Below are 23,169 nucleotides of genomic sequence, written 5' to 3'. Positions count from 1 at the left end.
GTTCTTGAATTTATTGCAAAAATGTAGCAGAGTTGTGCTTTGAGAGAGATCTTGAATTCAATTTAAACCACACAATACACACCTTTGAATGTGCACCATTTTTCTCTAAGCAACTAAACGTCTCATTTTCCTGAAAGACAATACCATACCGGTGTGCCACACAGTACTGCTATGCTGCATAGTTGCAACAATACAGTGGAGGTTGTGAGCGGTGAAGGTATGTACGTTGGCTCCCTCCTTTGGACCAGATGATTGGTGGGTTCACAAAACCACTTTCAGATTATGATCTAGGGGTGAGAACCCAGCCAGAGGTAGAAGAAGACCACAAACAAGTTTAGCTTTTCTGAAAGTAGGCTATGCAAGGCTGGATAACCAATTGTAGGAGAAATGTTGTGAATATGCACCACTAAAACACAGAATCAAAAAATATGATATGCTCCTAAAGGTCCTGAAAGCAGCTCAGTTTTGTCATGGGAACCCATAACAGATCAATTCACTGGTATGATGGCGATGGTAACCTATGATTTATATTTGTTGCTGTTTGCCTATAGGGTCAACTGTAGTTCACTTGCATTTATGTTTGCCTATGGATTTATATTATATTATATTATTATATATATATATATATATAAATATATATATATATATATATATATATATATATATATATATATATGCTGTGAAAATGTATTTTTGAGAATAAAGCACTGTAAATAATTAGCATTTTTGTGTTAAAATCAAATATTATGCCATAAACATAAAATACATGCATAGGCTACATAATAACACAATACATGTATGATGAAAATAGTGATTAATATATATATATATATATATATATATATATATATATATATATATAATAGGCCTGATTGCATGCATATTATATACAAACAAACAAAGAAACAAACAGTATATTGAAAGCCCTACCTGTTTGACTTAAATACTGACTTTTATTTCGAAAGTCCTGAACGGAAGTCCCTCCTGCCGTTTTCCGCGCTCCCGCGTTGCTTTGGGAACATCCCGGTGAGCGCGCGCTTGCCGGACTGTAGCTGCCTGTCATCGTTTGGGCTGACATCACACAGAGGATTTGCTACAATGTCAAACATTTACAAGCAGCGCGAGCTCATGGCTTCCCCGCGTCACGATGAGAAGCATCGCCGCGTTCTCCTCCTCATCCTCTAAATACAGATACAGAACTCCATTCACTTTTTGTATGGGTTTATTTCATGTTCTTGGACAGGATGCGATTGAGGTAAAATGGGTTACTCTGTTCTATTTTATTGTCGCTTAGAATTAAGAGGGTTTTTTCCATACATGTGTGTGTATAATAATAAATGTAGCATGTGTCTTTGAATATCATTAAAAGACACGATATCTTAATGTTGACAGCGTCTTTTCCCCTCAGCATCTTTATCTGAAAAGTTGTCAGCCTCTAACATTGAATGTCGTAGGTTATTACGTAATGGGAGTGCAGATGTTACTGTGAGGTTGATTGCGTAAAGACAGCATCATCTGTAGGCTATACTAGCACTAAGTTAAAAAACTAAAAACAATTCTAATTTCTTCACTTTAGAGAAAAGGAAATTGAAAATGTGCACCATTATGATTGGCTCAGCCATATGGGAATTGCAGGATTATCAGTCCTATATTACCAGTGAAACTGTACTGTAGCCTATATAAAGATTTATCAATCAAAAATAAAGCCATTGTTCAACGAACTCTTTATACAGAGTGCCTTATTAGAACCCGGTACCAATTAGAATAAATTAGAATTTGCTTCATATTATTAATTGGGATGACACAATTTTGTAAAACGATTTAATCATGACGTGATTTCACTCGTGATATTGAATATTGTATCATTTCTCTCACATTTTTTACTAAAACGTTCATAATGTTTGTAAAACAAACAACAAGCCTCCCAAACCTCAAATCTTCAATTTCCAGGAGGTAAAACTTCCACAAAAATGATTGATTAATGTTACTGAGCTACTTTCTCTGCTGTTTATGTGCCGCAGCAGGTCTATGTGAGTGTGTGAGCCAGGTCGGAGGTCATGCTGCAGAGGGAATCTGACTCCCACGGCCTCTTTTCCTCCGGAGAGACGTCTGAGAATGACTGTGAGGTGAGGTCATTTATTCATACTATGTTACCTCCTGCATACTTTGAGAACCTGTATTATGATATAAAAGCAGGCTTAGAAGCACATTTGGTGGCCTGTAATTGACACAAAGCTACATTTTAACATTAAATGCAAGTAATCTAATGATGATACAATAAACGGGTAATTTATTACCATGTATTTGATAATTGCTCTGATGGTCTCTGGCTGAATCACATGGATTCATCAGCCTTCATATCTCAAATTGTTGGCAGTGCCAGTCAACTCCTCCACTTTTGAGCAGTTTAAAATGTGAGTAGGCGGAAAAGGTTAAAAGCCAGGAATCGCATCACTGAGCAAATGAGAGGGATGCATGAAATAAACACTTTTGCTGATATGCGATAATATCTTCATGTTCTTACATGAAATTGATGCCGTTGTACTGTACATTATATACGTTTGTGTCCACCAAGATGGCACTCCTTTCTTTTAACTTACTTTGTTAATATGCTGCTGGCTAACGATAAAAAGGGACGAGAAGCTTCACATAAGTCAACAGTTTATGCTCTCTGTCTTTGTCTCTCTGTCTCAGATGGGGGCGAGTTGTGGAGAGGTAAATGTAGTGTGTCTGTGCGAGGCCAGTCCCTGTACACTTTACTCAGAAGCACACACGCCTACGCCGGTGAGTGCTCAGGCTTCCCATTGAAGTGTCTGTGGCTGTGGCTCAGTGTTTCTTCATCTGTAATCGTGCTCTAATTACATACCTTTAACGTCCTGCTGACCTATCTCTCTGCTGCTGTGTCTGTGTATTCATTACAGTATGTTTTAAAGGAACTGTTCATGATGTTGTCAGATTATTCAACTTTCTGTTCTCAGGAAACACTGCTGTGTGAGCACTGTGGAAAAAACAGGGTAATGATAACCAGGTACTCTGAGGGATACGGCACAGAGGTAATGTGTGACTTGTGTTTCTTCATGACAGGTGTGTGTGAGTGCAACTACATACTTCAGACGCTTGACTAGAGTCTGACCTGCAAGTGTCTTTAGATATAAATGTATTATAGCAGGCAGCTGTGGTTTTGCACGCCTGTTTCAAGGTTGCAGCATGTAATGCATACGTGACTAATACCAAGGTCCATTACACAAAGGTCAAAACCAAGAAAGATATTTTGACAACAGAGTAATGACATAATTTATGTTCGAGGTCAGGACACAACATTATACATAGAAGCCATATTACTACTTGAAATATAACTGGTAGGAGACTTTAGATGTGTTTCCACTGTTTTATTTAAAATAATAGTTCACTCTCAACCCTAACTCTGACTGTGAAATATAAAGCTACAGCCAGGAGACTGCTAGCCACACAATCCCCTATAAAACCACAATGTGTTGTTTACTTTGGTTTTAATGCAGATTAAACAGAGGAGCTATAAAATGTTAATTAGTGAGAGGTGTTGGTAGGCAGATTTTTTATAACCTTCTGATAGAGCCAGGCTAGCTGTTTCCCCTTGTTTCCAGTATTTGTGCTAAGCTTAGCTAACTGTTTTCTGGCAGCAGCTAAAAAAAGAAAAAAAGGGAAAAAGCATATTTGCCAAAATGTCTAACTACTCCTTTAATCGTCTAAATTATGAGGAAGTAATGTATGCTTAATATAGTTCCTGTAAGTATTTCCATGAACAAAAAAAATTGCATTTATAGTATGCAATGCTTTGGCAGATATGCAATTACTGTAATTCAGCAATACACCCGTCCGTATAGCTGGGCATCATTGATAAACTATATATATATATATATGTATATACATTAGGGCTGGCAATCTATTAAAAAATGTAATCAAGTTAATCACACAAAGCACATTTTTCAGATCATATAAGTCTTTGTATTTGCCTGTGAGCTCTCAAAGTAAAATCAGTAGGAAGCAAACCACCAGATTAGGTCTTTCTGTATTAGTCATGTAGGTGTCAGCTGAATTATGCATAATAATAAAGGTGTTCATAAAAAGTGACGCATGAGAACAAGCACCCAGACAAATGCCATCATCAAGTGTTGTTGCTTTTGGTTTACTAATAGTCACGGACGGTGATGATTCACTGGGGCTCATCTGTGTTTTATCCAAAAATACAAGATACAATACATATACTGTATATTTTATTTGTTTCATATGTTTCATTCGTCTGCAGGAGGAGTGTGTAATGTCTGACCCTCAGGGGGAGAGTGATGCAGATGCTGATATAGAGGATACAGATTGCAGGTGTGATGTGCACAAACACACACACACACACACACACACACTCTCACACACACTCACAGGATCTCTGACCTTGTGCCTTCAACCTGATTGGTTCAGACTCCAGGAGCCAGGTTCTCTCCAGCGAATCAGCTCGCGGAGACGTAAGCGGCCGCGGGTAGCGCGGCAAGACACCACAGAGAGCGAGGACGACGGTGGGCAGAGCCACAGATCACATCGCTGGAACCTCAGGCTCAGTCCTGACAGACCACACAGCAGGACCATACTGGAGGTAGAAAACACAAAAAGGCAACTTCAATATATTTGAGCTTTGATTGTGGCACTTGAAGGACTCAAGAGTCAAAACTAAAAGTTCTGTTACTTAGTATCTGACTAACTTACCTGTGGTTTAGAAAAGATTACGCTAAACCGAACTTTAGCTGTGGCTAAGTTGAACCTGACTGTTCCGTCAAAACAAACACAGGTTCAGATGGACCACAGCTTAAAGGTGCCGTAGGTAGGATTGCGAAGATCCAGGACTTAGCCAAAAAATGTGAACATCAACAACTTCTCAGTCCCTCCCCCCCTTTCCACTAAAGCCCAAATCGGTCTCCTAAGCCCTTCCCCCCACAAGGGAGAATGAATGCGTGTGCATGAGCAGTGATTGACACGCAGTTAGACACCCCCCCTGGCCCTGATTGGTGCATCTGAACATGGAATGGTGGATTTTTGCAAATCGCACTACAGGCTGTAGGTGGTGCCAGAGGAGCCAGATTATTTTTTAAATTACCTGCTTCATGTAGTTCTATTCGAACATAGGGTCAGTTTCAGCAAATATGACACAAAGTTAGTTTTATAAGGCTTACCTACTGCACCTTTAACTGCCGGTGAACCGAATGTATTAACAAATAACCAAAAATAAATTTTTATCAATGCACACTTTAAAATGTGCAAATGTACATCATATCATAGATCATTTTGTCCATACAATAACAGCATCTTTCTTCTTTGTCTTCCAGGAGAGCATATCACAGGTCAGGCCACTGGTCATCTGCCGGCCAAACGTCGAGAGGCAAAAGAGTCCGGTCGAACTGCCCAGAGGCTCTAAACGCTTGATGTGTCTGTGGCCATCTTCCCTCTCCCTCCCTCTCATCCTCCTCCTCTTGCTGCCTCTCTCCCTCTCCCTCGTCATTGTTATTGTGTCCTTCCTTCTACCCTTGGCCAGCGCTTGACCCAACATTTCTGTTTCAAGAGAATAGTTTCATTACAAAAAGTTCCACCAACTCTGACAATGAAATGGATAGCACAAAATTGAAGCAATAATATGGTGCTTTACACAGGATAGTAACTTAAAGTTGTTGAATAGATATGACCCTCCATATTTCGGAGCGATGTTCTTTTTCCTTCCAGAAAATACAGATTTTAAACATCTTGAGTCTTGGGGACAGTTGGCCTTTTGGCTTCATTAAAACCAGAAAGTGCACAGGTTCATATACTTTGATTCTGCGCCTGTTAAAGCCACTCTGTACATTTACATCCAGATTCTGTTCACGATAAAAAAATAAATAAACTCAGTGCTTGCTTTTGCCTCATGAAATCTCACCCTCCGTCACATTCTCACCCCCTCGTTTGTAAAAATAGACCTCTCGTCTCGCTCCTTATTCTAATGAGCCACCGCAGTAATACGTGGCAGAAAGGTTTCAGAGCTGCACAGATACATTCGAAAAAGAAATATAACGGGCTCAGTAGGAAAATATGAAAAAGATGATGCTGCTGAACTATGCAATTCTTCTGTTCCTACCGCGGCATCTTAGCCGCTGTCAAAAGAAGTCTACTATTTCTTTGGCACTGTCATCACCTTCTTGGTCCCTTTCCTTTTCTCTTTGGAATACAGGGAGTTATGGTTCTATACTTGAGCATGACCCAATTTACAAAGCAATAGCAGGAGAGTTCTGATATAGCTCATTATCTGCAGTACATCTGCTGGTTTAATGAGTGGATTACATTTATTTTACTTGTTGCAGCATTATTTAAAAACAGGTGGATCCACCTTCTTGTGTATGTTTTTAGTAGAATAAGCTGACCTCACAATAAAATGAAATGGAACTTAATTATGTTAAAGCAATTTAAACACTTAAAACACAGTTACAGTTGATTACTATTATGTTTAATAATATTTATGTTATATATATGAATCATGCAAGTAGAAAAGTAAGCTTGACAATCAGTCACGCTACTTATTCCAAGTTGAAATAATTGGAAAAAGCCGTGGCTTTTCTGTACTGTATGTTCAATGTTACGTTGTTTTTGTATGATTTTTTAAGTTGTGATTATTATTTTTTTTCACATCACACTGGAGTTGTATCCTTTTAGAGAAATATTTGTTCCCAATTAAGATCAGCTTGTACTGTATGAGATCATTTGGTTCATGCTTTTATCTTCCAGCCTGTGTATTGCCTGTCTTACATTTTAGCTCCATGTGTGTTCACCTCTGTGTTTTATTGGGCCATAGAAGTTCAATAAAACTAGATTGTATTTTGACAAAAAAGTGATTGGCTATGTGTGGGACTATTTCTTAGTCGGGCACAGTGACTTTTTGGAGTCTGTGCTGGTTGCCTGGCAACATCATGGTGCATCAACCTGGACACTACTTGTTCAGTTTTTGTACGGATTAAAAAAACAACCGAGACATAAGTGGTAACACACCAACGGCAAAATTTGCTTTGCGTCACGTTACTTGCACAAGTTAAAATATGGCAACATATACATATACATACATAATATTTCACCTGTGGATTACTTTTTTTTTTTTTTTTTTTAATTTTCACATTGGCTTTCATTTTAGAATAAAAGTGTTCAAACAGCTTTAAATAAAATAGGAGTGAAGGTTGTAAAAAGTGAAAACAGTGCGGCATCTACTTCTGCTGCTATTAAGAAGAAGAGTAGAAAGAGGGTTTATCTGTGTTCTAAGCCCTCAACGTCTCCTTCCAGGCAGCACTGCCTGGAAGGCACTAGGATTAGGCAATGGTTAGGGTTAGGGTTAGGTGCCTTGATGTCAACAGTCACAGCGCTACCTTGAAGTCGATTAGGCAATGGTTAGGGTTAGGGTTAAGGTTAGGGTTAGGTGCCTTGAAGTCAACGATTGCAGCGCTGCCTGGAAGGAGACATTGGGGGCTTAAAACACCATCGAGCAGAAAGAGGAGCTCAGCCTCTTGTCCCAGCAGTGTTTGCTGCTCTCGAGGAAAGGGCCTGAGGGGGAGGGTCCCATAACAAGGTTAGCGCTCTTCACTCCTCCTCTAACTGCGTGCGTCGTCATGGTAACAATCAGGACTGCACAGTAAACAGACTTTTCATAAGTAGATTGTGAGCTGCTGCCCAGAGCGAAACACTCACTGCTGTAAATACTGCAACATCTGCACATCTGCTGTGTTACCAAATCAGAAACATAGTGGTAAACAAACATATTTATACTTTGTTAATGAAAATCCCAGAATACTTCAGATTGAATGAAATGCACCTTGCTATGTGGCACTTTAATGCTTTATTTCTGAGTGTCTCAAAATGTAAAATATTTAGTTCAAGTTCTCAGTTTATTTAAATGCATTCAAATTCTATTTTTGCGTTGGGTTGAATAATAACTTGCCTGCGTGTTTAAACCTCCCTGCGTGTATGTACACTAAACATGCACGTGTGTGTGTGATGCCTCACATGTGAATGGCTGTGAAAAGAGCAGAGTCACTGTGTCCTCATGTAGGAGTGTGATTTAAAGCGAGGTGATGCCCACCAGTTTGATATCCACTTCGCCCACTCACAGTGCTTCAACTTTAAAGCATCTCTACAGAAACTCACCCTGTGTTGAAAAAATTAAAAAGCTGTTATTTTAGAGCATTTAGGAGCCCACGGTTAAAGACAAGATCTTTCATCAGTGTACGTGGATTTGTACTTGAGTAAGCAGCTGCCCACCTAACCATCAGTTGAAAAAGCAATCAAACAAACATAACAAGTGAAAAAAATAACATTCATAAATAAAAAACACCAACAGAAAAATGTTAAATTGTCAATTAAGGCCACTAACAACCACTACCGCTGCTTAAGTGTCAACTGAAATTGATATCACGCTGGCTACCTCTCTCGCTACTGATTGGTAAAAGCAGATTTACACACCACTAACATTGTTACTAAGACCATTTTTTATTGGTGCAATCCAATTTAGTAAATCACTAGTTTGAAACTAGGTTTTTACTAAGAATTTAGGAAGGACTCGACAGACAAACTATATTTCAAGTCAATGTGACCCAGCTGTTGGCTTTCTCTGTCAGCACAAGGCAACAGGTGTAAATGTGTTGTTTTGGCCTCCTTCCCCTCATTGACCCGGATACCACTGTCTTTGGACGTGGAGAAGCAATGTGATCCCGCTGGTGACCGTCAAGGCATTCAATAGTGATCTCAGAGTCTTATGGTCCAGAATTAGGATGCCAAGACATTTTGGTTCGGATGGGCAGAAATCCAGCTGCCTCTAGGTTTAGATCATTCCCTGTTTCATTACTCGCTTAAGGTCAAATCTTTACAATATAAATTAAAGAACTGATCACTAGAGGAATAGGTACAGGAACAATATTAACAATGGCATACATTGCATGGCCTGTAAATATACTGTGTATAATAAATTATTAAAAATAACTTTCAAATTGAGGAAACAAAGGGGAACAAAACAATGTAGTAAATCTGAAAAAAGAAAATCTGAAAAATGTCATTACATTTAATACATTTAGTATATCAACCCACCACAAACCTTTGTTAAGTTTCAGGTTGACATTCCCAAAAGTCTAGATTCTGAATATAGCAACTTCTTTGGTCATATGAGGAATCATGGGTTCACATGCCACTCTCAAACATGCAACACATGCAGGAGGAGGGAGAGACAGACAGTAGAAAAGCAAACAGACAACACAGCTGGTGACTGCAGGAGGGTAAAGAGGTGAAGTGACTTGCAACAATAACAGCAGCATACAAAGAGTGGATTCCCACTGGACATACAGGATTTTCTCTGTTCTTCTTCCTCATAAACTGTGCAAAAAGTAAGTGATCTGCAATCTTTCGGCTTCCAGAGGTGTAAATGCCTTGAGAAGTTAAAGGGGGTAGCACACATTAGAGTGATATTGGACAGTATGGCAGTAGAAGTTAATCAATGCCTCCTGGGCTGGGATGAGTGGAGGAGAGAAGTGCTGGAGAGGAGGGAGAGGGTGAGTCTCTTTGAGAGGGAGGTTATAGAGAATGGGGAGTTGGGTGAGATAAAGGATGAGGCACGAGCTGTTGATCCTGATGAAAAGTTGAGGGGGAATGAAAATAGCATCCTAGGACCGTCAACTTCTAAGGAACGAAAAGAAGAGGAAGATGAAAGTAAGAAGTTGACAAATGAGAAAGAAGCAGCCGCATCTCGGACAACTCAAGAAGAAGAGTTTCAAGATCATCACAAAAAGTTTCAAAAGAAAAAGCCTACAGATGATGATGAGGAAGCAGAACATGCAATGGATGAAGAAGCAGATAGTAATGATGAAGATGTGGTGAAGATTTACTGCAAAGGCGATTATCACACGGACATATTCCGCAACTTGGCAGAGTTCAGGGACTCTTTCCTTCTCACTGATCTTACTTTGAGCACAGAGGATAGGGGGAGTTTCCACGTACACTCCCCTGTTCTGGCTGCTGTCAGCTCCCATATCCGAGAAGGTCTTAGTAGATGTAACGTAGGTAACGATACAGTTGATGAAAGAAAAGATACAAGTGTTGGAGTCCACAGGTGGTCAGTGTCTCTGGGTCCAGAGGTGGATAATGTTGGATTAAAGGCAGTTGTGGAGTTTGCCTACACTGGACTCATATCATGTTTGAACAACAACACTGTGCACCAGATTAAGGCTGCGGCTCAAACATTGGGCGCCCCCAGGGTGCTGGATCTCTGCAATGAGGAGGGGGAAAAGTCCACAAAAACTGGAGAGAAGAAGAAAAAGAAAAGGCTCTCAGCTGCAGAACAAATGATGGTCAGTCTTCAGTCCATCAAACAGCTGTGGATGGACAGAGTGGGCTGTGATGTCATTCTAGAAGCTCTCGGAGGATCACTTCATGGTGAGTAGACCACCAATGAGTATAATTATAGTATAATAGTAGCCACTTTAGAGGCCACAATCTTATGATGCCTGGTTGCTCAACTGAAATAGCCTTGTCAGGTGCGGAGCTGGTCCTGACCTCCCTGGGAGGGGACCTAAGCAAAATTCTGCTAAGGGGCTCTTCTACCTGACCTGTGAGCCATGTAAACCATTTGCCATCGCCACACTGCATTGTGCTCCCACTACAACCCTCCCTACTTTGTTTGCTCCATCTGTCAGTTTAATTAAGACAATCCTGAACCTGGTAGTTGGGATTAAAGTGGGTCTAAACTGTACTTATTACCATTGTCCCTTCAGTCCACAGAGTCATCCTGGCTGTGTGCAGTGACTACTTCCGTGGGATGTTCACCTTGGGGATGAGGGAGTCCCATCAGCCCTGTGTGACCCTTCCCTTCCTTTTGGCTTCAGAGCTGGAGGTTCTAATTGACAGCTCCTACACTGGGGCTCTCCCCCTCAGCTGGAAGTATGTCTTTGAGATCACCAGCACTGCTCTCCAGCTCCAGTATCAACCCGCCCTCTCCTTGTGCCTTAACTTCCTGCATCAAGAAATAAATCCTCACTCCTGTCTGGATTTGGCATCTTTTGCTGAGGCCTACGAGATGGTGCAGCTTCTTGAAGTCGCAGACGATTATTTCCTGCGTCAATTCCAAAAGGTGGCATGCACCTCAAAGTTCAAGGACCTGCCAGTCAAACAGCTCCTGAAGTACCTGAACAGTCGCTCACTCTGTGTTCCATCCGAGTTTGTGTTATTCAAAGCAGTGGTGGCATGGATCCAAGCAAAACCAAAATTAAGGCTGAAGTTTGCTGAAGAACTAATGAAAACCATCCACTTCTCCCTGATGACGTCCAAGGAATTCAAAGAGGTCCAATCTCTGAAAATGTGGTCTGATCACAGCCTGGCAAAGCTCTATAAAGCAGTTTTTGAGGATTTCTGCTCCAATGAAAGTCAGTGCCGGACCTATTTGCCGAAAGAGAGTCTGGTCTTGATTGGAGGTGACCAGAACTCTGAAGACAGCCGCAGCATCAGCAGAGAACTCTGGTTTGGGAATTCCTTAAGGAACTATAAGATGGAGGAAAGGGACATGGAGTGGAGAAAGTTAGGAGAGATGCCAGAGCCAGAGAGGTTCTGTCATGAGGTAGCTGTCCTCAAAGGACAACTATACGTGTTTGGAGGCAAGAAGTATTATGGCATTAGCGACAGCGTGAATTCTGTTTACAGGTAAGAGAACTGATAATTAAAGACATCTTTCAATGCCTCTATATTTATATTTGTCCCATTTGATCACATCTGTAGGTATGACCCCTTTCAAAACAACTGGGAGAGCCTGGCTGAAATGCAACAAAAGAGATGCTCTTTCTCTGTGGTTGTGCTGGACGGAAAGATATATGCCATTGGCGGACATTGTGCCGATGAATATATAGAGAGTGTGGAACGCTTCTGCCCCACTGGAAACTCTTGGAAGTATGTTGAAAGGGATATTCTTTTCACCAAAACAAAGTGTGCTATATGTATCAAGCATTCTTGCTAATATTTCCCTGACAACCATTTACCAACTAGGTAACTTGTACCATATTGAGTAGATGTGGCTAGCTAACATCTGTTTGTTGTATAAGCAGTAGTCCCGCTTGGCCAGACCTTCCTCCACAGTGCTGTGGAGGAGGGTCTAGCTAGTCCACACAGCATTCATTGAAACGTGAGGAAAACGTGCTCTGGTTTATTGGCATTTCTTTAAACCAATCACAATCGTTGTGGGCGGCGCTAAGCAGGGGACGGAGCCACGGTGCAGCTGCAAAATAGCCTCTGGAAGGTAGTCCTCATAAATCAACCAGAGTTTAAAATTCCAACACAAAGAAAGCGAAAGGTAACGGACATCCGGCAGAAAAGAGTGACAACCAGTGGAATTTCTGACCGCACTCTAGCAATCCCGGAAGTGGAACGTCATGGATATAGACTATATAAGCAGTGATGATTGGCTGACCAGACATTATGATTTGCTTGTTAAAGGCTTCACATTACCTCAACATAAAATCAGATGCATTCATTTTTTGATAAAATGTTGATAAAGACAGGGGATCGGAAATTTGTCCTTCAGATGATACTTGTATACTACTTATGCTAACTGTATAAATTACAGATTCCTAGCCTAACACAAACATTAAAATAAATATGCTTTAATGAAACTTAACTTGAGTGTTGGAGAGGCTGAAGTTTGTCCAGTGTAGATTAGCTGGGATCAGCGGACAGCAGTTAGAAGACAAGAAGGTTTTGGCAGGGGCAGAAAAATGAGAGAACTCAAAGTGTGAACAGCAAGAACATGTTTGACTAACTGTCTAAGGGGTGGCTTGAAACTACCCTAAATAGTGTGGACAGTTAGAATTAGCTGAGGAGTGATAAGGGGAATGCCATGTAGCTGGAACTAAGGCAATCCGATTCAGAGGTTCTAGCCTGAAAGAAACACCTTAGTTGACACAAAAAAACAACAGATTAGACTGATTGGATACTAGATATTTTTCTTCAAAATGCATGTAAAGCATTTATGAAAAATGCATACAGGTTTATTGAGCATAGTGTTAGTTTAGGCAAAACTTGTAATAGCAGATTCACAATTAGCCTACTGGCTACGTCTCATTTGATATTTGATATAAATGGTAAATGATGTGACATACTGTGTGTCAGACTGAAGTACTGTACACACTTTGAGATATTAATGTCTTCTCTTTCAGCTTCATGTGGCCCTTGGATCTGCCTCTGGGGGGCCATGTAGCAAATGTTTCACAAGGGCGGATCTTTGTCTCAGGAGGGTTGAGCAGCCACCACCAATTTCTTTCATCCATGTTTCTTTACCACCCAGAGACAGGAAGCACTTATTTGGCAAACATGGCCAAACCTCGAGCATGTCACTGCATGGTGACCCTGGGTGAATGTCTTTATGTAGCGGGTGGATTCACTGCAGCTGATGACATGAGTTTTGTTGACCAGCTAGCCTGTGAAGTGTACAATCCAGTGGCTGACTCCTGGACTGCCTTCACACCTCTGCCAGTGCCACATATAGGAGCAGGAGGTGCTGTTTTGGAGGGGAAGTTTTATGTGCTGGGTGGATACAGCCAGGAGAACTACCGTGACACTAAGATGGTCCATTGTTATGATCCCACCACACAGAGCTGGCAGAACATGGGCAAGATGCCTGGGCCGAACAATGACATACGAGCAACTGTGCTGTATTTGCCACCACAATTCCGATTGTAAGACATGGTGACATACATGTATGTCATTAGTGTATTGTTGTTTTATAGTTTGATACTAAATGTTAGGTTACCTATTGCATGTTAATAACAGTGATATTTTTGTAATTTAGAAAACATTCTTCTACGATGTAAGGATGTTTAAAATGTATCTCACCACAGTTTGATATTTTGATCAAGGTAAATTTATCTTACACAGTACCTCAATGAAACCTAGAGGCATGCAAACGATAGGATATCTATGTAAGATAGAGCATTTTTGTGCTATATATTCAAATTAACTGCACAGTGTTCAGAAGGTACTGTAATGAAGATTTTCATGTTTTAGTTAGGGATGGGATGATAGTTATTTCTATAACAAAACAAAGAATACAAATATAGTTACACTAACTACTGCAATAACCAACTATGAACACAAGATGAAGCTATTCACTCGTGTTCATGGTTGGCATACTTTTAGTGTAAGGCAGGTGAACACATTTTGTCATTGCAGAACAAGCTGAAAGCTGTCTTTAGTCACCACAGACAGGAAAAGAGACAATGTAAGAAGTATGTTTTGCATTTATTGTTCTAAAGAAGCTTCGCACATTCATATTTTCATTAAAATTTACTTTAAAATTAAAAAAAAAACATGCATGGGTTTTTGAGATTTTTCAATAAAGGTTTGTTTTCATTTTGGATAAGATAATCATACTTTGTAATTCTCATGTCAGCACCCTGCTTTGGGACAGTGCCACAATGTAAATAAAGCAATTTCCCAGATTTTACAAATATTGTTGCATAAGCATCTCTCCTCAGTGTAAAAGCACAATGCAATGCTTTGTCTCTAATGATTTACAGACGGAAGACAAGAAAACCACTGAAGGTTGTGTGTCCATTCAAGTTGACAAACACTCTGCCATTATCCCACAGTTCCATGTACACTTTATCACCAGCAGCCAATTGCAGGACAACAGTGTTACTGCTACTGTCTGAGCTGTCAGCTAAAGGTCTATCATAGGTTGAAATTTGACGAACGCCGTTTTCATTAAAATGGCCTCCATGATGTGAGTATTGTAGCCATAGGTACTGAAGCTAAAGAAGTAGAGACGGTTCACTGGTGCCGTGAAGATTCCTGCAACAGAGCAAAGACAAGCACATGCAAGATTAGTTACTCAAAGTACAAATGGATTTGAGTTTTATTTCTCTAAATCTTCTTAGAGGCAGAGCTACTTCTACTTCTAAAAAAAGAAGGGTTTAGACAGACAAAGCAAAAGCAAACAAAAAGCCAAACAAAAGCAAGCGAAAAATTATAAATAAATACAAATAAAAGAATAAGAACAATACAAAGACAACAATAAAAAGACAAAATTACATACAACCAAGTTGAGAAGAGATTTTAACTGAAGTCACTGATTCTGCAAGCCTTATCTCAGGCAGGGTGTGCCAAAACCGATGGACCCTGATGGCAAAAACAAAGTCACCTTTAGATTTTAGCCTTGATTTAGGACTGACCAAAAAGCCCCCACATGAGGAGCTGAGGCTGCAAACTAGCTCAAATGGGGTCAACATTATATATAGCTTAAGGCCAGACCTAGACGTGCTCTAAAAGTGTTCAGAAAAATCTAAAAATCTATTCTAAATTGAACAGGGAGCAAATGGCCCCAACAGGTTTGACTCAACCAATGAAATTAGGTCTGTCACTAAGAGTGAACCACTCATTTAATCTATTGTTAAAAGTATCACTAAAAAACACTAGACCTGAGTCAAACTGTATCAGCAATTTCTTCTCTGTGTTTGTTCTTGTTTGAAATACCAGAAGCAGATGTTTGAGTTTTACAGCCTTAGGACATTTACAGTAGTCTACAAGCAGGCTTTCAGCCACAGAAAAAGAGCAATTGAATTTTAACAATCTGCTTCAAAACATCTGTGGTACTGACCAAGCAGTTTTCTGTTGTAAACCCTTTAGAAATATGTTTAAAATATATGTTTATTATTTTATTTAACTATCTACAAGCACATGCACACATACGTTGTGCACAGTACTGTATACAGTACCGGTATTTTGGTATTTGATCACATCTGTAGGTATGAGGTATGTAGGTAGGAGCACCTGTGGACAGTTACATGGAACTGTTAATATGAAAAAGCAAATCCATCAAAACATTCAGAGTAATTTGTCTTTATGTCAGTATCTTATGGTATAAAATACAGAGGTAACAGAAAATTAAACACTGTAAGTTTCATCATACCGCTACTCTATTTCAGCTTTTCCATCTCCTCCTCTGTGGAATCCAGTCTTGTTTTCAGGCCTGTAAAAAAAATAAGTAATGACAAAGAACAAATGCATTACTCACAATCGGGTGGGAATATATGTGATAATAATTCATCATCATGAACTTGTACCTTCATTTTCTTTCTTCAGTCAGTCCACTTCAGCTTTCTGTCTCGTCAGCTCGTCTACAGTCGTGTCGAGCTTGGCCTCCAGAGCTTCAACATCATTCTGCCGTCTTTTCTCATGTTTCAGTTTGTCCTCCAAGTTCTTTATTAATTTACCTTTATCTGTCATCCACTCAGTAATATCCATGTAATCTCTCTGTCCAAACCCTGGCTCCACAAACAAGCGTCCCAGGAGGGTCAGCAGAAGCAAAGCACTGAACTCCATTTCCTCGATCTTTAAATCTGCAAGTCTCTTGGATATTTTCCTTGCAGTTTGCAGAAGGTGTTTTTTGCTCCGTGGTTATATACCTGCTCTCTTCATAAGAGGGGTCCTCAGATGTAAGTGAGTAAGCAGTGTTGAGGCCCTCAGGGCACCCAAATCTAGTTGTGTCACAACAGGCCTACTGGGAGGATTTTGTGTTTGCCAGTAAAATATCAATAGAGAATGTGACATATGTAATAGATATCACATAAACTATGGATAGAAAGGACTTCTGTTAAAGTAATTGGTAATTAATATTCCCAAGTGCTATAAATCTTGCAAATGATCATATAATTTAGTTTGAAGACTTGAGTTTGGCATTGAGCTTCAAGAAGCAAATGATGAAACAAAAAAGCAAGTGACTGATGAAAAATGCATGTTCATGTTCTTTGTGACGTCCAACACATCAACCTACCTAAACGACAGAATAGGTTGATTGCCAAACTGACATAGGTGCCCGTTCTATTTACTGCAGCACAGTGGACGTTTTTAATGCATGACCGTAACGTGACCACAGTGACTTATTTAATCACGTGACTGTTCTATGTAACATAACGGTCGCAAGTTTCAAAGACATAGTTAACGTTGTGAAACGGATTCAGTTAAGGTTAGACAAAAAATTACTTAGGGTTAGGAAATCATCAGAAATTGGCTTAAAATGACTCACGTAAAACTACTAAAATGAGGACGTATCATCACTGACTAAGGTCCATAAAAATCGGATAATTTCAGAAATTTATAGTTGACTTGGTTTCACATGCAAAATTCACATCTTGACATTTTATTGATAAATAACTTAATCATCAATACATAGCAACTAGTATGGGATTTTATATTTGATCCTACATTTTGGTATAGACCCTTTGCAAACACGTGACCACGACCACGTGACGACGCCATGATGGACGGCAAATCACCGGCAATAACAAGCTAAACAGTGTAGTAGACGAGCAGAAAGTTTCATAGTTTCAATCAGTTTGAAATACATAACACTAAATAAACTGTATGTATGGCTTTATGGCTTCTTCTATTGAACAACAAGTTGTCGTGCCGTTATCGGTCGAGGTAGGGCATCTGGTAGGTGCTCACAAAGAGCAGTATTTGGAGAAGATGGAGATAGCAGGATTGGATACAGACCCTTAATTCTTTCTCCCTCCATTTTCACAGACATCATTAAATCACAGAGTCTGCCCGACTTCAGTCCACACGATCTGTACCACTATGTGGTATTTGGGGTATCCCCTGGTGCTGATCTCAAAGCTTTTTAAAGTCTGGATGCTAACCAGTTATTTGTAGCTGGTTGGGTTACAGGTAAGTGATGCTATGCTAACGGTGGGGGGAGGTACCTCATAATGGCAAATATAAGACATCAATCTAGGGTTTATTTTGTATTAAGATCTATTCTTTACTTAAGTAAAGATTTATATAACACGTAGCCCATGTTTTTAGAGGACATGGTCGGTTGCAATGGGCAGCAACTAGCTAGCAGTCCAAAGCTAGCTGCAGCTAGCTCGTCAGCTAGCCGGAGCTCCGCAGACCCGCATTTAACCTTTTTGAAGCTAGTTTCCATGCCATGTCATCTTTAATTTAACCGATATTTTTTGTATGTGTGTTAAGTTAAATGATCAAGGGAATGGCTTTCTTTTTTGGATATGTAGCTAGGTCAGTGAATAACCGATGTTAGTTATGTGGGTCATCATCGGGTTGGACCTGTTAGCAGGAACAGCTGGTTAGCACAGCAGCTAGCTAGCTAGTTGAGGATAATTTTATTTATCACTCATTTAAAACAGAAAGGCAATACATACACATGCTTGTGTTGGTGAGGATTACTCTGCAGATTGTGAATGTGAGAACACAAACACGAACGAAAACGTACGCGTTTAGCTTGCTGTCGGTCTACAGCATAGCGCTTCCGCCGTCCGTCATGGCGTTCATAATTCGCATGAGTGGAGCGTGACGTCACGTGCAAAGGGTCTATATTATATTTTACAACGTTTACAACAAAGTCATTCTGGACTTACATTTCTATACTTATACTTGTCTCTGACAAAACAACAGGATTTTTTAGCTGAACCACATTAATTAACTGAATTTTAGGACTACATCACAGCAAAACATACCTGTCAGTTTCTAAAAAACGATCATCTTAACCAGCCACTTACTAAAATCTAAACTTTTGGGGCAATCGGAGCAGACAGGCCCGTATGTCAGTAACAGCCCCAGGCAGCTTACCCATGTTCTCCCATCGCTGTGTGCTGGGATCAAACCGGTGGACCAGTCCAGACTCACTGTAATCGTCCTGGCAGTATCCTCCCAGTACATAGATCTTCCCCTCCAGGACAGCTGAGGCTGCACCCACATGGGGCACAGACAGTGATGCGAAAGCAGTCCAGGAATCGGCCACAGGATTGTATACCTCACAGGCTTGTTGGTCAGTGTAAAACTTTCTCAGGTTACACACACCACCGGCGACGTAAAGATGGCCTCGCATGGGCTCCATGCAATGCTGGGCCCGGTCGTGGGTCATGTCTGCCAGGTAGGTGGTTCCTCTCTCTGGGTGGTACAGGTACATGGAAACCAGACATTCATACTTACAGTTGAAACCTCCAGAAATGAAGATTCCTCCATCTATGACAGTGACAGCATGGCCACTCAGAGCCTGGTCCAGGGGCTGGACAAAGCTGAGATAATGGAATAAGAGACATTAGACATTAGTATAGTGGAGGGGTTAAACAAATCAATTTTCAGTTTTCAGTCCAAACAACAGGATCTGCAGCTTCAAAGCTATACATTTTAACATCAGAATAATCACGAGTCATTTTACTTTATAATTTACTATTAAACCTAATCACAAACGTAAAAGGAGAATGCTGTCATGTAGTAGTATTTATAGACAGTGTCAGGAAATCAGCTTTTTTTGTTTGATATGCCAATATAATTTATACCATAAATGTTGTATCGTGGGAGAAATGGCATCCAACAGCTGCTTTGAATCGCAGTATATGTAGAGCACCATATTAGGGTGTTGACCACACTCTATAGTGAGAACTTCACAGCTAAATGAGGAGCAGAAACCAAACCAACTGTAACAAAGCATAAAATTCACCAGATGTCAGTGTGGTCTCTTTTCACCTGGATGCATTCATGAGAAATCTGAATCAATATCACTTTAAAAGACAGTAGTGGTTTTATTTAGACTTTTAAGAAACTCTATATAAGCAGAACATTTAATTAAACCTTAATTGATATCTTGTGATGAAGCTCACAGTGTTACTGTGTTACAAATATTTCAGTCTTTTCAAGTGTTTTATATAGTCACAATGGTGACATCACCTGGCCAACCTTTGGTATTGCAATTGTATGGAAGGAGAGTGAGTCAACATAAAAGTGAACTCACAGCTTTCGCCTTAGAGATTTTGTTTAAAAATATATTATAAACATTGACCACTTTTAAATAGTCTATGTCTCATAACAGAACATGTGTACTCAATACTAAGATAACACATCCCTGATATGTGTGATTTTGGGCACAGTAAAGCTAGGCATTGATACATTTTGCCCCAATACTTACAGTATGCTTTGAAAGGTTGGTTACTGTGTCAAGTAGAATACTTCAAGCGTAGTATGACTAATCCTACCTCCAGGAGTCAGTGTCTGGGTTGTACGTCTCGACGCTGTCTACGTTGGTGTTGATCTCCTTATCTCCACCAATGGCGTAAAGACGCTCTTCGTGTACCACCACTGAGAAATTGCTTCTGAACTCCTGCATGTCAGCCAGCCTCTTCCAGCTGTCCTGCACAGGGTCATAACTAGCATGTGTGCGATGAAGGTAAAGGTAAAGATGGAAACGGTGAGACCACAGTTTTGAATCTGTGTGACAATAAATGAGAGAAGAATATTTGTGCACTGTTTATTTTTACCTGTAGGTCGATTTCATCACGTCATCCTTAGCATAAAAGTAACATCCTCCAACCACATACAATCGTCCCACCATTGCTGCTACTCCATGCCTGAACTTTGGCTTGTCTGGCATCTCACCCAGCCTCCTCCACTCCATCTCTTTCACCAACCCTGTACCACTGCGTAGTGAGTTTGCAAACCACAGTTCCCTGCTTGGTATGCGCTGACCAACATCTGGGTTCAGCTGGTCTCCCCCGACCAGAATGAGAGCATCTTTGGGACGTCGGACTCGGCACTGATCCTGGGTATTTGGAAGGCTGAAACCAAATTCTTTGAGTGCTGAACCATAGAGTTCCACCTTCTTGTTTCCGAAGCACTCCAAGCGCAGGTTAATGGCCCTTACCTCCCTGAACTCTCGAAAAGTCATGAGAGGGAAGCGGACTGCAGTCATCAGTATGCCAGCCTGGCCCAATCTTTCCTCGGGATCAGCCTCAACCCAGGAGATTACAGCTCGAAATACAGCCAACTCTGAGGGGACGCACAGACCATCACAGCGGATGATGTCTAGAAGCTTCTCTGCTGGTAGGTCCTGAAATTTTGACGTGGCCGACACCTCCCAGAAGTTCTTCAGAACAAAGTCATTGGCTTCCTCGAGCAAATCTGACATCTCGTAGGCTTCAGCAAAAGATGCCACATCCAGGCAGGAGCTTGCCTCCATTTCCTTTCGCATGAAGTCAAGGCAAAGCGAGAGAGCAGGCTGGAACTGAAGCTGGAGGGCCGTGCACGTGATCTCGAAGACACAGTCCCAGTTGAGTGGAAGGGTCCCACTGTAGGAGAAACTAATTAGAGGCTCTAACTCAGAAGCTAACAGGAAGGGAAGGGCAACACAGGTCTGATAGGATTCCCTCATCCCGCAGGTGAACATGCCACGGAAGTAGTCACTGTTTGCTGCCAGAATAACTCTGTGGACTGGAGACAGACAAAAGAAGAGTACGGTTAATCACAATCAAATAATTGTCAACAAGATACCTATAGAAGGCATGAATAGCATGAATGTTTACTAACCATGAAATAAAGCCCCGTCCACATCTAAAATCACATCACACCACACGCGGTCTGCCCACAACTGTTTAATGGACTGAAGAGTAATCTTCATCTCTTCTAGGGCAAATACCTTTCGCTCCTCCTTCTTAGGACTTCCATCTTCTTTTGTCGTCTTCTCTTTGTTGTAGAGATCCAGTACTCTAGGGATGCCCAGTGCTTGAGCTGCAGCCATAATCGAAGCCATGCTGTCTTTGTTCGAAGACAATACAGCTCCAGTGTAGGCAAACTCCAAAACTGCCTGTAGCCCAACATGATCAACATCAGGAGACAGAGACACCGACCGCCTTTGGACTTCAATGTTGTTATCATTGTCTGCTTGTTCTCCACTTTCATCCCTCAGCCTCTCTCGAACAAATGAGCTGACAGCAGCAAGGATAGGGAAGTGCACGTCAAAGGTGTTACCATTATCAGTGGCCAGAGTCAGGTCTGTGAGAAGAGATGAATCCCAGAATTCCTTCAGGGCAACGAATACCTCTTGAGGATAGGTTTTGCTGCGGTATGTGTGGACATTATGACCAAGTCCTTCATCCCGAAATGCCTCCTCGCTCATATGCTCCCCAATTCCTTCCTGACTACTACCACTCATCCTGACCTCTGACCCTCCTTTCTTACCCCTCCCACTTGTCAACCCCATCTTGGAGTCATTGTAAGCCACGATCCTCCTCAGCTCGCGGTTGTCCTGTTCTATCCCATCTTCCCCACCTTCTTCAATCACTCTTTTCCTCCTCTCCTTCTCTCTCCTCCATCGCTCTTCCCATTCCATTGGCAGGTAACGGCAGGAAAACTCCATGTCTGTGGCTATAGGCTTAACTGTCTCTTTGAACTACTGCCTATCGTGGTCTTTCGGTGGCATTTATAAATACAGAGGACATCCAGAAAAAAACATTGTCTTGATGAATATACTCTTCTCTCATATTCATCTACTTTTTCTGCCTTCACAAAGCTTTCTGTCCTCCTGAAGTCCCCTTTTCTCTCTGACTTAACTTTCCTCACTGCATAAACAAGCAGCTATTAATAACTAATGGGTCAGAGAGATTCAGTTTCAGCTGAACCTTGGCACTCACTTCTTTGTAATGTTCATGAACTTCAATGGTTTGAGTTTAATGGAGAGACAATAAAGAGACAGGTAAAATATTTACCAACCATCGACCGAGTTTAACTTTGATCTTGACAAGTAGTATTATTGGAATAACAAGTTCTGAACAGCAAACAACTGTCAAGGAGCCATAAGGAAACTGGCATAGGTTTACTTAATATAATGTTTATGCTGTAAATTCTGTTAATGATTATTGCTAAATGGACAAAATTCACTTATCAAGTGTCACATTTCAAGTAAAATGTCAGGTGTTGTAGGATAAATATTTTTTGTGAGAATAAAGTGAGAGGTTTTAGAGTTCATGAAGCTGACCTTGTCGTCTCTGCTTCCCTGGGTTATGAGAGGCCATCTGTTTTTTTAGAAGTGGTAAAATATTATAAAGGGAGTACGGGATATTGGCCCCCAGGAAATGATTGGAAGTTGAGAAAAGGCCTCCTCTGACCACAGGAAGCGGAGATGACAATGGAGCAGTTATTCGCAAGCGGTGAGAAGTATGGTGCAGGTTGTGAAATGTCCTTGACTCTCAGTACTCCCTTAGTCTGCAGAAGATAAAGAAAAATACACAGGTATTCAGTAATATGAACATCATAAAACATTTCGTAACCAGTGTATATATTTGATAAATAGAAAGCAACCGTAAAATATCCCAA

At 40.8% G+C, this 23,169-nt stretch overlaps 3 protein-coding genes and 1 long non-coding RNA gene across 6 annotated transcripts; 2 read left to right on the top strand and 2 right to left on the bottom strand.

Annotated features, from left to right (window-relative positions):
- The first annotated feature begins 998 nt into the window (after positions 1 to 998).
- On the top strand, positions 999 to 6,880 carry si:ch211-63p21.1. 2 transcript variants are annotated; one of them, XM_031304430.2, is made up of 7 exons: positions 999 to 1,255; positions 2,025 to 2,126; positions 2,695 to 2,784; positions 2,979 to 3,053; positions 4,286 to 4,356; positions 4,453 to 4,624; positions 5,352 to 6,880. In XM_031304430.2, the coding sequence occupies exons 2-7, from the start codon at positions 2,058 to 2,060 to the stop codon at positions 5,562 to 5,564; spliced, it is 690 nt and encodes a 229-aa protein (XP_031160290.1). In that variant the 5' UTR covers positions 999 to 1,255; positions 2,025 to 2,057; the 3' UTR covers positions 5,565 to 6,880. The 2 variants fall into 2 exon arrangements, with proteins under 2 accessions (XP_031160290.1, XP_031160289.1); XM_031304429.2 differs by having other exon boundaries at positions 1,028 to 1,255; positions 2,022 to 2,126.
- Positions 6,881 to 9,367: 2,487 nt separating this feature from the next.
- Positions 9,368 to 13,967, top strand: LOC116053321 (kelch-like protein 33). Of its 2 annotated transcripts, XM_031304376.2 has the most exons (5): positions 9,368 to 9,451; positions 9,497 to 10,455; positions 10,794 to 11,715; positions 11,791 to 11,958; positions 13,221 to 13,967. In XM_031304376.2, exons 2-5 carry the CDS (start codon positions 9,501 to 9,503, stop codon positions 13,741 to 13,743), a joined length of 2,568 nt encoding a protein of 855 aa, XP_031160236.1. In that variant the 5' UTR covers positions 9,368 to 9,451; positions 9,497 to 9,500; the 3' UTR covers positions 13,744 to 13,967. The 2 variants fall into 2 exon arrangements, with proteins under 2 accessions (XP_031160236.1, XP_031160237.1); XM_031304377.2 differs by lacking the exon at positions 11,791 to 11,958.
- LOC116053345 lies at positions 13,911 to 15,788 on the bottom strand. The gene is made up of 2 exons (XR_004105802.2): positions 15,094 to 15,788; positions 13,911 to 14,853 (listed from the first exon to the last, which is right to left on the bottom strand). It is a non-coding gene; the product is annotated as an uncharacterized LOC116053345 (long non-coding RNA).
- Positions 15,789 to 18,400: 2,612 nt separating this feature from the next.
- si:ch211-63p21.8 (kelch-like protein 33) lies at positions 18,401 to 22,865 on the bottom strand. The gene is made up of 5 exons (XM_031304378.1): positions 21,385 to 22,865; positions 20,340 to 21,288; positions 20,058 to 20,228; positions 18,571 to 19,100; positions 18,401 to 18,539 (listed from the first exon to the last, which is right to left on the bottom strand). The coding sequence occupies exons 1-4, from the start codon at positions 22,211 to 22,213 to the stop codon at positions 18,581 to 18,583; spliced, it is 2,469 nt and encodes an 822-aa protein (XP_031160238.1). The 5' UTR covers positions 22,214 to 22,865; the 3' UTR covers positions 18,401 to 18,539; positions 18,571 to 18,580.
- Positions 22,866 to 23,169: the final 304 nt, after the last annotated feature.

Source organism: Sander lucioperca, chromosome 17 (genome assembly GCF_008315115.2).
Source record: "Sander lucioperca isolate FBNREF2018 chromosome 17, SLUC_FBN_1.2, whole genome shotgun sequence".
Classification (NCBI taxonomy): Eukaryota; Metazoa; Chordata; class Actinopteri; order Perciformes; family Percidae; genus Sander; species Sander lucioperca.
Note: the sequence above shows the minus strand (reverse complement) of the source record. Positions and strands in the feature narration are given on the sequence as shown.

What these genes read in the sequence shown, in the direction of transcription:
- LOC116053321 (XM_031304376.2), top strand. Translation starts at nt 9,501, where the DNA reads ATGGCAGTAGAAGTTAATCAATGCCTCCTGGGCTGGGATGAGTGGAGG. An exon ending in TCTCGGAGGATCACTTCATG is followed by an intron (nt 10,456 to 10,793) that starts GTGAGTAGACCA and finishes TTGTCCCTTCAG; the next exon opens with TCCACAGAGTCATCCTGGCT. An exon ending in CCCACTGGAAACTCTTGGAA is followed by an intron (nt 11,959 to 13,220) that starts GTATGTTGAAAG and finishes CTTCTCTTTCAG; the next exon opens with CTTCATGTGGCCCTTGGATC.
- si:ch211-63p21.1 (XM_031304430.2), top strand. Translation starts at nt 2,058, where the DNA reads ATGCTGCAGAGGGAATCTGACTCCCACGGCCTCTTTTCCTCCGGAGAG. An exon ending in CGTCTGAGAATGACTGTGAG is followed by an intron (nt 2,127 to 2,694) that starts GTGAGGTCATTT and finishes TCTCTGTCTCAG; the next exon opens with ATGGGGGCGAGTTGTGGAGA. An exon ending in CTGAGGGATACGGCACAGAG is followed by an intron (nt 3,054 to 4,285) that starts GTAATGTGTGAC and finishes ATTCGTCTGCAG; the next exon opens with GAGGAGTGTGTAATGTCTGA.
- si:ch211-63p21.8 (XM_031304378.1), bottom strand. Translation starts at nt 22,213, where the DNA reads ATGGAGTTTTCCTGCCGTTACCTGCCAATGGAATGGGAAGAGCGATGG. An exon ending in GGACGGGGCTTTATTTCATG is followed by an intron (nt 21,289 to 21,384) that starts GTTAGTAAACAT and finishes GTCTGTCTCCAG; the next exon opens with TCCACAGAGTTATTCTGGCA. An exon ending in CCAGACACTGACTCCTGGAG is followed by an intron (nt 19,101 to 20,057) that starts GTAGGATTAGTC and finishes CCATTATCTCAG; the next exon opens with CTTTGTCCAGCCCCTGGACC.